Source organism: Photinus pyralis, unplaced genomic scaffold (genome assembly GCF_008802855.1).
Source record: "Photinus pyralis isolate 1611_PpyrPB1 unplaced genomic scaffold, Ppyr1.3 Ppyr1.4_LG8, whole genome shotgun sequence".
Classification (NCBI taxonomy): Eukaryota; Metazoa; Arthropoda; class Insecta; order Coleoptera; family Lampyridae; genus Photinus; species Photinus pyralis.
This window is the reverse complement of record NW_022170819.1, coordinates 15,982,698-15,995,853: the sequence shown is the minus strand read 5'-3', so window position 1 is coordinate 15,995,853 and position 13,156 is coordinate 15,982,698. Positions and strand designations below refer to the sequence as shown.

Below are 13,156 nucleotides of genomic sequence, written 5' to 3'. Positions count from 1 at the left end.
CAATTTTCTTTTCTGTCTCACGGGATCTACAATAGAAGCTGGTCAAATAAGCTGAAACAAAGCAGATCAACAAGAGATCGAAGCTAAAACAGAAACTGTACAGGTTAAGATGGAAGCCGGTCAACAGGCCATGGAAGCTAAAGTAGGAGCTAAAATTGAAGGTCAACAAAAAATAAAAGATATGACTCAAGATGAGAAACAGAGTGTCCAAGCGTTAAGCGGCTTTTGCTTCAGCTTGACCAGCTAAAATTATCATTTAGCACTCACATATTATAGCCAATTTATAACAGCGCGAACTATTTACTACTTCGTCGTACTCAACTGAAACGCAATTAGATTTACCCCTGCTAGAAACCAATTTCGAAAGAAAATTCAAAGGGCTGTAACTTTTGAAATAGTAGCCCAATCTTGGAACTGTTTGAAATTATGGATTCTACAGGCCACATTCTATAAGAAATTTTTTTTCCGGGTCGATCCGAGACAATTTTTTTTGCGGGCCTCAAAAAAAGGCACTGTATAACTTTCCTTTTTTTACCAAAAATCGACTACACCAAAATTTCTCGGGAAAACACATTTTCTTATTAATTTTGGTGCGTAGAATCCAAAACAATTCGTACTTTTTCGATCAGACTTCTCAATCAGAAGTTATAGACTAGAAACCAGGGATTTGCTCGAGTGTTAGCGAGTCTGTTCGAATGTTTCAGAACGAAACATGTCATATTTCCGGAAAAGATTACGTCACACAAGTTGGTCTTTGGGGTGTGAAGACTAAGAGTTCAGTTCAGAGGGTGAGGGGTGATCGGGCAAAAGGTTTCGTTTTTCAGATTTTTGCTCATACCTCGAATACTATTAATAATATCTGTATTCGGTTATCTACATCCAAAAATTGAAACTTCCTTAATTGTGCGCCATTCGGACGGGCTAAAATTCTGTGGCCCTAAATTAATTAAGAGCGCTTCTTTTGAGACCCCTATATTTCATTTAATCAGCTACCGCTAATTACACTTACTTAATTTGGCGAATAATATTTCTAAATTCATATGTCTAATTAACCCCCATTGTTGCAAAAGATACCTCCAGCCTCCAGATACCGGGCGGTCAAGAAAGTATGTAAACTTCAAAGCAGAAAACGGGTGCTTCGTTACAGTATATCGTACGCCCTCTACTCAACCTGATCTTTCTTCCCATCCTCCTACCAAGGGGTCGGCGAATTATCACGCCAATAGAGTATTCCATCAAACCATTTTCCCTTGCTTCGTAAAAACGAAAAGCTTTTTGTATACTTATATTTGTTGATTGTTGGTTAACTAAAAGGGTTTTACGTGTTCGATTACGCAATTGCATTCAATTAATCATCCATTGTGGAACTATTCAATTGGTTCTACACATTGGCACAATGCATGAGGTTCTTTATTCACCTGAGGACACCGATTTTCATATAAATCAGGAATTAAATCGTACTTCGCATATGTTAAATGAATACCTTCTTTATTGTAATCCTCGTCTGCTTCATGGCGTTTACTGATGCCGTATGTACCTACCCTTAATACTAAGTAAGGATGATCAACTATATTGCTTGTAGATGGATTGGAGACAATATAACTCCATAATGGCGAGATGTATACGTGTAACAGAATTCGAAATGCGTCTTTTCCAAGATGTGAAACCAGAGCATATGCATACGTTTGTTTCCACCTTCACAGAGATTAGGAGAATGTATTTTTCGAGAAATGGGCGCATTGAAAACAGACGGCTCGATTGATTTCAGCTTATACAAAGCGCAAGATTGCCCATTCATTGAAGATTGTGCAAACTTGAAAGGAAAAACACCCAAGCAAACTTATGCCGCTATCCCTCGCTGACACTAGCCTGGATAATAAAACGAGTGAAACAAGGCAGTAGTTATATATCTGTCCAAAATGGTTGAAAATCATATGAACAATTGGAAATGAAATATTTCATGCAGTGTGTTATGGTCTAACCGTCTAATTGCCAACTTTGCCATAGGATTTCTTTTCCAGTTCCAAGTGACGTTTGTTTCATCGCCGTCGTCTAAAGTTTATACATAGTTTTTAGCGCTTTTTTTGAAAAGGAAAATGAAACGCTATTGTCCGCGCGTTGTTCGTCTGTTCCATTACTAGTGCTCCAGTTTAAGCTTTTTCGTTGTGGTTTCTTTCTTATGCGGTGTAGTACAGCACAGAAAACAGAATGGACAAAAGTTTATTTGGATTGGTGACTTCCTTCCGGAGTTATTACTGATTCTGTGCGGGAAAAATGCACAGGGAGATAGTATTAGCGCTTTTGAATTTGCGTTTTGAGTTTATTTGATTCGAGTTTTGGTTATTTTTGTTTAGATGTTTTATTTATTTATTTATTATCTCTCTCTTGTTCTGGGCCCTCGACAGGCTTGCGCCCAATTACAGAGTGACCCGCATAAAGCTTTTTAGAAGTGCCTCTGCAGAAGGTCTTAAGTTGTTCTATACTACTCCGATATTTACCTTACCAATTAGGAAAACTGCAGGAAAACCTAATTCGGAATAGCCGGAAGAATGCTCCAAACTGGTCTAAGGACATTCCTATCTCTGTCACAGATGAAAAATTCTTACCTCAAGTCCAGGTTCGAACACTCCACCTCCGAATTTATAGCCCAATGCTCTGCCATTAAACCACAAAGTCGGATTATAGAATAATTTCCTTCTTACATTGTTCTTATGAACAGCATTTTGCAAGCCTTTGCTAGCGAGTGGTGAGCCACAAGAGTTATACCCCTACAATTGAAATTGCTAACATGTAAAAGAATGTTTTCTCATGAAAATGTGTAACTTGAAAACGGTTTAGGATTTTATTTTTCGGAAGGAATGCATGGTTCTTTGTAAATCATTTAAACGTCATCGATGAAAGAATGTATGTACCACAAAAGTTACAACCCCCATATGTGTAAGAGTGAATTATCTGAACTTGAGTAGGGAATACGTATGTAAGTAGAGATTCACTACTAAGTGAAGTCAAGTAGCTTTATGTTAAGTTTTTGAAATACTTAATTTTCAGGTCAAGTCAAATAATATCAAAAATCATCTAATCTATTTGACTTGATTCACTAATTGTATTTATTGCGAAATTACCAACGTTATATGTCCTTCATTCGAATTTTTCCTTAAAAAACGGGTACGGTTTTTTTCGTAATTATTCTAAAATGGTTTCATTGAAATTGAAATCAAAATGATTATATGACTCTACGAAGCAGAAATGTGTTGTTCCCTATTTGTATATAACACGGCAGGTTTAGTGGTAAACGCATCCAGTAACATGAAGGCCTTTATTGTAGTAGTCATCACCTGCTTCGTAGCAGTTGCCCGTGGGGTGAGTACCGTTTAAAATAACTAGCGTAGTTTAAGCACAGCTAGTTTTTAGCAAGAAGATGATTTTAAGAAGATGATGAAGGATTGCGGAGAAAGTGCCGGTTTCGCAGATAAGGAGTCATTCGTAAAGGCGATAAAGGAGAACGGCATCAATGATGAGAAATATCAAAAATTCAGCGAGTGCATTTTGAAAAATACCGGTACTTTGAAAGATGACGGTTCTTTGGATTTTAGTAAATGGAAGGCAAAGTGCGAGGCGTCTGGTAAAGATTGCTCATTCATCGACGAATGCGCTAAGCAAAAGGAAGATACCAATTCAAAAACTTACGCAAGCATTGTCCTCTGCGGATTTAAACATATGCACAAGCAAAGGAAAGAGAACGCATAACTACAGGACGACGCCCACCTGAAATATGTCAATTTTAATAATAAATTTGACTAACTCTGTTTGTTCTTTACTATGTTTACACCGTCAATTTAATTTTGTGTCTTATGGCCGTTTGCACCGACAAATTTAAGTGAAGCTTAGCTTAAGCGTAGCTTAAAATCCATGGTAACGATTATTGAGACAATGGTTGCCATGGATTTTAAGCTACGCTTAAGCTAAGCTTCACTTAAATTTGTCGGTGCAAACGGCCATTTTAGTGACTCAAATATGAGATTTTGATATTGCAGCAAAGTTGTTTTTCATTTTCTGGTTGTATTTGAGACCTAGGTAATCGAATAGATCGGTATATGTTACAAACTGTAGAAATGCAATAGTGGCATAGTGAATTTGATCTATTTTTTTAAATTCATTCTGGAAATGTACCTTTTACACTATTTCGAAAAGACAACCACGTGATTACTCTAGATTCATTTGATCTAGGTAGTAATAAGGTGAAATTGGCCATTCCGACAAGGCTATATCACTGACTGAATAAGTTAGTGAGGAAGTGAAATATCATACTCTTTACTTATTTACACACCTAAAAAAAACTGCGGCAGTTTTTTACGATTCGAGGTAGAAAAAGTAAAGAAGGCTTTATTATATCAGATTAACAGCGCGCAAACAAAATCACTTTATAGAGGAGTCGATAGTGTCCGTCTGTCAGTGAACACTATAACTGGCAAACGCTTGGGCCGATTCGGTTCAAACTTTGCACAGTTGATCTATATACCATCATAAGTCATAAGCCTATTAAAAATGGGTCAAACCCAAAGACCCTTTGGGGCACATCTCTCTGTCTCTGTCAATCGCTTGAACCTATTCGGCTCAAACTTTGCACAGTTGGCATATATAGTGCTATTCAGAGTTGGACTGGGTCACTGGGTCACCGGGTCAACTGGGTCACCTGGGTCACTGAATTAAACTGGGTCGCTGGGTCACGTCATATTCTTTTCAGTTAGACCCAGTGACCCAGTTTGACCCAATGACCCAGTTTGACCCAGTGACCCAACTTGACCCAGTTTGACCCAGCGACCCAATTTCACCCGGGGACCCAATTCGACCCAGTAACCTAGTTTGATCGAACAACGCAATTAAGTCAGTGCCCTCGGTTCAAGTGTACAGATTATGAAGTAAATGAAATGCTGGTTTGTTGAAAATAATACTGGATTGCTTGACAACTGCCATTTCTGTGATGTTTGCTTTAATACTGCCGTAAAAAACTTTCCATGTCCCGAATTGTATTAGAGTAATGTTATTTCTAAACAGTTCCCTCCTTCATTTCTTTGCTTCAGGGCTTACCAGTTTGCTTACAGGTATTCATTCACATTTAATTTTTTTCTACTAGTTAGCTTAATCCAAATAAATCTTTTCTCTAAATACTTTCATTGACTACTTGACTACAAACTATAAACAAATGCATTTGATTTTTTTAGGTATTAGTTCTTTTGAATGAAATTGGGCTACGTGCTTGTTGCCGAATATTATTGAGGAAGTTTTTTTTTAAATTAAAAGTTACTTGAAATTGTTTTGGATGATACCTAACAATAATTTAATTACTGGGGCACCGGGTCAAGATGGGTCACTGAGTAAAGCTGGGTCAAGATGGGTCACTGGGTCCAGCTGGGTCACCGGGTCAAGCTGGGCCACAGGATCAAACTGGGTCACCGGGTCAAGCTGGGTCACCGGGTCAAGCTGGGTCACCGGGTCAAGCTGGGTCACCGGGTCAAGCTGGGTCACCGGGTCAACTGGGTCACCGGGTCACTGGGTCAGTAAACTAACTGGGTCACCGGGTCACTGGGTCACTCTATGCTTGACCCAGTCCAACTCTGGTGCTATTTATTAAGAAGTAGACATAGGGATTTATGTATATTGTTTTTTCCTATACTCCGTTCAATAGTTATTGTCCCAGTAGTAGGCCATGTTAGGGTGATGAAATTCACTGTGTGCTGTCACTCATTAGGTTATGTCCATTTTATACACAATGATAATTTCCTGTCAATGTGCAAAACCTAGTTGCCAGATTTAAAGCTAGTTCACATCCACTTTAATTACGTGTCGTAACAATAAGACATGAAAAATGTAAAGTTGAAATGTACTTTAAAGGCATGAGTTCACATTCGTATAAAACATGAGCCGCGCAACGTTACGTACGCAAAAGTTGACCGAACTTCAACTTAAACCACTTACGTTACGTACGTATTTCATGCAGGCCAACCAGCGCTTTCCAAAGTGCCATTAATTTCACTGTCTCTCTTTGTCGCAAAGGGTTGCCACTTGTGTCAGTGTGGTGTTTTTCCGTGTCTTCTNAGTTATAATGTTCACGGAGGATAGACGGACAGACTGAGACCATATCGACTCCCCTTCCATCTCTTTGTTCTACTGCTTATCAATTAATAAACAAAAATTGGATGTTTTTTTGAAGTAAAATTGATGTAACTGCTGCTACTAGGTCGGTTTTTCATCTCACCCTAACAGTGTGAAAAACACATGTATTCGCATTAGAACACTGAAATGAACCAAGACAAAGGCGTAAAGATAGTAAAGAAGAAACAGAGTTAGTCAAATTTATTATTAAAATTGACAGATTTCAGGTACGGAACGTCCTGTAGTTATGCGTTCTCTTTCCTTTGCTTGCGCACATTTTTAAATCCGCAGAGGACAATGCTTGCGTAAGTTTTCGGATTGGTATCTTCCTTTTGCTTTGCGCATTCGTCGATGAATGAGCAATCTTTACCAGACGCCTCGCACTTTGTCTTCCAGTTACTAAAATCCAAAGAACCGTCATCTTTCAAAGTACCGGTATTTTTCAAAATGCACTCGCTGAATTTTTGAAATTTCTCATCATTGATGCCGTTCTCCTTTATCGCCTTTGCCAATGACTCCTTATCTGCGAAACCGGCACTTTCTCCGCAATCCTTCATCATCTTCTTAAAATCATCTTCTTGCTAAAAACTTGTTGTGCTTAACCTACGCTAGTTATTGTAAACGGTACTTACCCCAAGGGCGACTGCTACGAAACAGGTGATCACTACTGCAATAAAGGCCTTCATGTTACTGGATGCTTTACCACTAAACCTGCCGTGTTATATACAAATGGGGAACAACACATTTCTGCTTCGTAGAGTCGTATAATCATTTCGATTTCAATTTCAATGAAACCATTTCAGAATAATTACGAAAAAACTGGACCCGATTTTTAAGGTAAAATTCGAATGAAAGACGTATAAAATTGGTCATTTCACAATATAGTTATTTACGTTATATAGTTATTTACGTTATAAGGCCGGGAAGTGGCTTATTAAACTACGGACGAGGCGACGAAGGAGCCGAGTTCGGAATTTATAAACGAGTGCTTTAATAATCACTTCACGGCCGTGTAGCGTACAAAATTTTATTTCATACTGTCTCAATTTTGAATACCGTTGTATTAAGTCGCCTTACACGTGTGCAGGGGGCACGACGCGTGTGGACATTTCTTTCCCCCATACTCGTGGCACTCTTATGGTCCAAGAAAAATCAGAAAACACAACAAACTACTCCCAGAGCACCTATTAGAGAGCCTTAAAAACTCTCTGGAGCGGCGCGCCGGAAGCTAATCAAGACGAGACAGGAACCAGGAGGCTCTCGGTAACCTGACCTGCCATCTGATGAAGTAGGCGCAACCGGGGAGTTCTAAGCAACCAGGTAACGCACCCACCGAGACTGCACTGAAGACTGGGACGCAAAAGCAACACCGGTCTGATGGCAGCACTTCCAAGGGAAGTACCTCGAAAAAGGCAAAAACTGGACCGTAAAGAATACCAGAGCCATTAACGAAGCAGCTACAGTTTCCGAATTGCTTTTGTTCATGAAGACTTGGAGGGAACGCTGTGGGAAGAGGAGATATGGCGAATCAAAGCCTGGATCCTTGACAGAGTCGACGCTTTGTTCATTGAGACGGTTTTCCCCAATTTATGGGATGTCGCCATGAGGAGGAGCGCTGTAGATCAATTCGCAAACCAGTTATCGGTGGACTGCTTTAGGCCAAAACTAGCGAGAGAAGGGCGGGGGGGGGGCGAAATCTTGATTCTGTGAAACGAAGACCGTAAGGGCACACGCCTGTATCTCCGGTACTCACGTAAAACCTGAGAAAATCCCGAAAAGGATCGAAAGCCAAAATGCTGGAGATTAAATGATGATGGCTACACCACAGTGTTGCCTTTACCGATGACATAGTGATTGTAGTACGTAGGGGATTTGAGGAGACCGTATCAGTTGTGAGACAGGGAGCTTTAAATCTAGTGGAAACATAATGCGAAGAGGAGGGCTTGTCTGTTAGTTCAACAGAAACAAACCTCATTAGCTTTTCTCACGTACAAAAGGGCCTACAAGGCTAACGGACGTTGCAATGTAGGGCACCAAGGTACAGGTAGTGAAAGAAGGTAAATACTTGGGCATCACGTTCGGGTAAGCGCTTACCTTCAAAGCACAAATGGAAAAAAATAGCGAACAACGTCACAAGGTCGCTGTGGGGAGCACACTGGATATACACCAAAATAATTATACCATACTTATGCGTCACTGGTGTGGTGGAATAAGATCTTCGTCCAGAAGAACATATTACTCTCGCCAGGAAAGATTGCCGGCAATCTTTCCTGGCGAGAGGTTTACATATACTTATCAAGGTGCAGCGCAAAGATTGCCTTACAATTACGAGGGCAATGATAACGACCGTGACAGTAGCTATGGAGACTATATGAACTGGCCGCCACTACGCCCCTTAATTACGGGCATACTGGCTGAGAGTCAATGGAAAGGAGGAATCGTCAAAGGTGAGGCATTCGCTTAATCTGTGATGAAATCTCTAAAAATAAAATCCTCGGTAGGATAACTGAGAGGATAACCAAAACAGTTTCTGATAAAAAAAAGCTGTTTAAGATGATAATCCCCGCTCGATACGGAAGGGAGGATAATACTAGTAAGGTAAAGCAGAATGGAATCGTGTATTACACAAATGGCTCAAAAACTACGGAGGGCACCGGCTGTGGAGTGTACGGAAGCAATGGACAGGGCTTCAGAATCTAGGACAAAAAGCAACCGTTCTCCAAGCCGAAGTATACGCCATCCTGACGGCAGCTGTTGAACTATATTAACAGAAAACCTTACCAAAAAGAAAATCTTAAGAGTAACAGACAGCAAAGCATCGATTGCAGAATTAGACTCATATGTAGTAGATTCCGGACTTTTCCTTGGATGCTCACAAGTACTAAACTCACTATAGGAAGCTGTAACACAGTCACCAGTGGAACTGGCCGCCCCATCGATTATATCTATTAGCTCTTTTAGGAGTGGCGCTCAAAAGTCGAAATTACTTGTTAATGGCTCTTAAATAGCTCGTAATTCCAGTACAAAATTTAATTTGAAAAAAGTAATTCTGATCAGTGGGGGGGGGGCTGAATCCAAGTAGACTTGGCCACCCCATAAGGAATGTTGGATTCCTAGTGATTAAAGCGAGCTCTAAAATTTTAAGCTTGCGATATGAAAAGCTTCTAAATAGCTCATAAATTGGATACCATTCTCACATTGAGTCGCAATGGTGGTGGGGCTAGGTCCAACAGGGTCACTCTTGATCCGGTACAAAGATTCGCGGCCTATTTTTCTCACATAATGAGGAGCAATGTTGAATATTTCTCTTCCGTTACAGATGCAGATGTATTTGCTATACATAATAAAAATATTGTAACGGTAGCTGTATATTTGAATTCACTTTTTCGAACTTTTACCAGAAATAGATAAAGTTTGATTTTGTGCGGTTTTTTGGAATTGAGTAATTTTTTGTTAGAGGATCGGATCAAGTGATCAACGAGATAACGAGCCGCGGGTAATACGTTTAATAAACCTTATAAGTATACGTTAGGTACATACATAACACTAACTGGGATAGACTATCGACGTACGCTACTCGCACCCTACTGAGTTCGATAAGTGTCAGCCGCGCCCTTACATACTAAAGTAACACACGCAAGCGCGCACACAATGATTACTCTAAAATTTTTATGCAGAATCAAAATTTACGGGTCACTGCAATGAAACGGACGTGTATGTATTTCTGCGTGTTTGTTTTCTATAGGGTTCTTGTTTACTAATTAAGTTGGTAGACATAAAGACTGGAATTTGTATCGTATTTAATCTTTATAATCGGTACTATTGGATTGGATGCAAAACTGCAGGAGATCAGGGGCGGACTGGGTACTTACGGACCAGGTGGAATTGCATAGGTCACGGGCCATTAAAGTATTAGTGTAGTAATGAAGGTGGCGGGGGGGGGGGGGGCTCTGAGGTGCACCACAAGAACAGTACTCCTTTCTCGAAAATCAATTACCATACAGTTTTTTTTTAATTTCAGCTGATAATTAAAAGTAACAAAATATACAATCCACACGAGGTGCGTCGCCTATCATTATCTTTCAGCACTTTCATGCTACGACAAAAAATGATAAATTCATTGTAAAACACTACACAACCCCAATTAGAGAAACGTGTTAATAATGTTGAGCCCCGAAAAAAAATTGTCTCAGATCGACCCGGAAAAAAATTTTCTTATAGAATGTGGCCTGTAGAATCCATAATTTCAAACAGTTCCAAGATTGGGCTACTTCAAAAGTTACAGCCCTTTGAATTTTCATTCGAAATTGGTTTCTAGTCTATAACTTTTGATTGAGAAGTCTGATCGAAAAAGTACGAATTGATTTGGATTCTACGCACCCAAATTAATAAGAAAAAGTGTTTTCCCGAGAAATTTTGATGTAGTCGAATTTTGGTAAAAAGGGAAGGTTATACGAGGAAATCACTCGGTAGCATGGAAACCGCAAAATCTGCAGATTGGAAGAATGTGTGGGAGATTATTGACCATTCCGACATGGCTATATATCACTGACTGAATAAGTTAGCGAGGATGTGAAATATCGGACTCTACTTATTTACACACCTAAAAAAAACAGCGGCAGTTTTTACTTAAACTTAAACTTAAATTATTAATGATTCGTTTAACATTCTTCGAACTACAGAGCAGTGCGAGCTTCCCTTCTTAAAGATTTCTACGCCTGTTGAATGTTTTCAGAGTCTGTGAAACCAGAAGATTTTGTAGACTCTGTAAAGTCGCTGAGGAAAGTCCATTCTTCAGGATTTCCACAAAATTCAGGTAAATCTCTTGTCACTGGTTTTAATATTGTATCTCATAAAACATTATTTGATAATTCCGGCACGACAAGTGGAATCGAGTGTTAAGGCTTTATTCAAACATGGCTCTCAGTTGTCCCACATCTCTCTACGTTGTTTGATTCTCGCATAGATTTATTTACAAAATCAAAACGGATTGCTTGTGACTCCATTTTGAAATAGGCTTCTTGGGAAACGAAGTCCTGGTTATTTAATCTCTTTAATGCTGGAACTGTCCGACTCCTATGTCTCCCAGCTGTCAATGGTCTGTTTCATGATTAACGTGTGGAGTTCAGAGAGTGGCAATAGCAGATCCGGTCTGATCGACATCAAAACTTGAGTCTTCGGACTCTGACAACTGCCGCCTGCGACGTTCTTCCTCTTCTTCCAGGATTCTTGCGTCTTATAGACACGCACTGCCTCGTAGTACTTATTCTCCTATAGCATCCAGTTCTGATCTTGCTCTCAACTGTGCTGCTAGTAGACGGGACCTTAAGTTGACCATTTTCGACGTAGAACATGACAACGTTCCAACACCAACAAAGGCAATATTATACATAATAAAGAGTGAAATAGTAGGTACTTGTGTTTCCGACGGTAACTTCCGTGCTCTTCCGCTTGCATTAGCTTAGCTGCAGTCGAGGCTGGAATGGTCCCAAATTCCTCGTTACTTTCAGTAAGTGTTAACCAACTCTACTGCAGATTAACTTTCTTAAACCACCTACTATGAAAATCGTACATATTTGCATACAATTGTTTCGTTTATTATGTTGTGCAGCTAATACTCGTACAAATAAACCCCTAAATCGGATCTAGATAAGCACCAGAGTGGTGGGACCCTACTGGGTCATTGGTGCGGACCCATTTTCAATGTGGTATATAGGTCAACTGTCCAAAATTTCAACCGAATCGGCCCATGCGTTTGGCAGTTATAATGTTCACGGAGGATAGACGGACAGACTGAGACCATATCGACTCCCCTTCCATCTCTTTGTTCTACTGCTTATCAATTAATAAACAAAAATTGGATGTTTTTTTGAAGTAAAATTGATGTAACTGCTGCTACTAGGTCGGTTTTTCATCTCACCCTAACAGTGTGAAAAACACATGTATTCGCATTAGAACACTGAAATGAACCAAGACAAAGGCGTAAAGATAGTAAAGAAGAAACAGAGTTAGTCAAATTTATTATTAAAATTGACAGATTTCAGGTACGGAACGTCCTGTAGTTATGCGTTCTCTTTCCTTTGCTTGCGCACATTTTTAAATCCGCAGAGGACAATGCTTGCGTAAGTTTTCGGATTGGTATCTTCCTTTTGCTTTGCGCATTCGTCGATGAATGAGCAATCTTTACCAGACGCCTCGCACTTTGTCTTCCAGTTACTAAAATCCAAAGAACCGTCATCTTTCAAAGTACCGGTATTTTTCAAAATGCACTCGCTGAATTTTTGAAATTTCTCATCATTGATGCCGTTCTCCTTTATCGCCTTTGCCAATGACTCCTTATCTGCGAAACCGGCACTTTCTCCGCAATCCTTCATCATCTTCTTAAAATCATCTTCTTGCTAAAAACTTGTTGTGCTTAACCTACGCTAGTTATTGTAAACGGTACTTACCCCAAGGGCGACTGCTACGAAACAGGTGATCACTACTGCAATAAAGGCCTTCATGTTACTGGATGCTTTACCACTAAACCTGCCGTGTTATATACAAATGGGGAACAACACATTTCTGCTTCGTAGAGTCGTATAATCATTTCGATTTCAATTTCAATGAAACCATTTCAGAATAATTACGAAAAAACTGGACCCGATTTTTAAGGTAAAATTCGAATGAAAGACGTATAAAATTGGTCATTTCACAATAAATACAATTAGTGATTCATCAACTGACGTAGATTGATGATTTTTGATAACACTTGGTACTTGACTTGACTTAATATCAAACAATGTCAAGATAATTGACTCGACTTCAAGTCGGGTTAAGTTTCTTTCATCAATGACGTTTAAATGATTTGTTGTATTATTGCGAGTAGGAGAGAGCTTCACTACGTAATAATTTGCACTGTAAGTTTTCTTATTGGTTTTCATGCGGAAATTAAGATGTTTTTACAACGACTACATTGCGGTTTTTTGGTTTATGCATTGAGCATCATCAAAATTTACAGCTC

At 39.5% G+C, this 13,156-nt stretch overlaps 3 protein-coding genes across 3 annotated transcripts; 1 reads left to right on the top strand and 2 right to left on the bottom strand.

Annotated features, from left to right (window-relative positions):
* The first annotated feature begins 3,220 nt into the window (after positions 1-3,220).
* On the top strand, positions 3,221-3,806 carry LOC116179632. Its single transcript, XM_031499436.1, has 2 exons — positions 3,221-3,360; positions 3,412-3,806. Exons 1-2 carry the CDS (start codon positions 3,247-3,249, stop codon positions 3,745-3,747), a joined length of 450 nt encoding a protein of 149 aa, XP_031355296.1. The 5' UTR covers positions 3,221-3,246; the 3' UTR covers positions 3,748-3,806.
* A 2,533-nt stretch (positions 3,807-6,339) lies between these two features.
* On the bottom strand, positions 6,340-6,923 carry LOC116179742. Its single transcript, XM_031499560.1, has 2 exons — positions 6,786-6,923; positions 6,340-6,734 (listed from the first exon to the last, which is right to left on the bottom strand). The coding sequence occupies exons 1-2, from the start codon at positions 6,837-6,839 to the stop codon at positions 6,399-6,401; spliced, it is 390 nt and encodes a 129-aa protein (XP_031355420.1). The 5' UTR covers positions 6,840-6,923; the 3' UTR covers positions 6,340-6,398.
* Positions 6,924-12,156: 5,233 nt separating this feature from the next.
* On the bottom strand, positions 12,157-12,740 carry LOC116179714. The gene is made up of 2 exons (XM_031499533.1): positions 12,603-12,740; positions 12,157-12,551 (listed from the first exon to the last, which is right to left on the bottom strand). The coding sequence occupies exons 1-2, from the start codon at positions 12,654-12,656 to the stop codon at positions 12,216-12,218; spliced, it is 390 nt and encodes a 129-aa protein (XP_031355393.1). The 5' UTR covers positions 12,657-12,740; the 3' UTR covers positions 12,157-12,215.
* Between the last annotated feature and the right edge of the window lie 416 nt (positions 12,741-13,156).

Excerpts from the sequence above, each read along its gene's own strand:
- LOC116179632 (XM_031499436.1), top strand. The coding sequence starts at position 3,247 with ATGTGTTGTTCCCTATTTGTATATAACACGGCAGGTTTAGTGGTAAAC. Across the intron at positions 3,361-3,411 it reads TCGTAGCAGTTGCCCGTGGG|CAAGAAGATGATTTTAAGAA; the intron begins GTGAGTACCGTT and ends GCTAGTTTTTAG.
- LOC116179742 (XM_031499560.1), bottom strand. The coding sequence starts at position 6,839 with ATGAAGGCCTTTATTGCAGTAGTGATCACCTGTTTCGTAGCAGTCGCC. Across the intron at positions 6,735-6,785 it reads TCGTAGCAGTCGCCCTTGGG|CAAGAAGATGATTTTAAGAA; the intron begins GTAAGTACCGTT and ends ACAAGTTTTTAG.
- LOC116179714 (XM_031499533.1), bottom strand. The coding sequence starts at position 12,656 with ATGAAGGCCTTTATTGCAGTAGTGATCACCTGTTTCGTAGCAGTCGCC. Across the intron at positions 12,552-12,602 it reads TCGTAGCAGTCGCCCTTGGG|CAAGAAGATGATTTTAAGAA; the intron begins GTAAGTACCGTT and ends ACAAGTTTTTAG.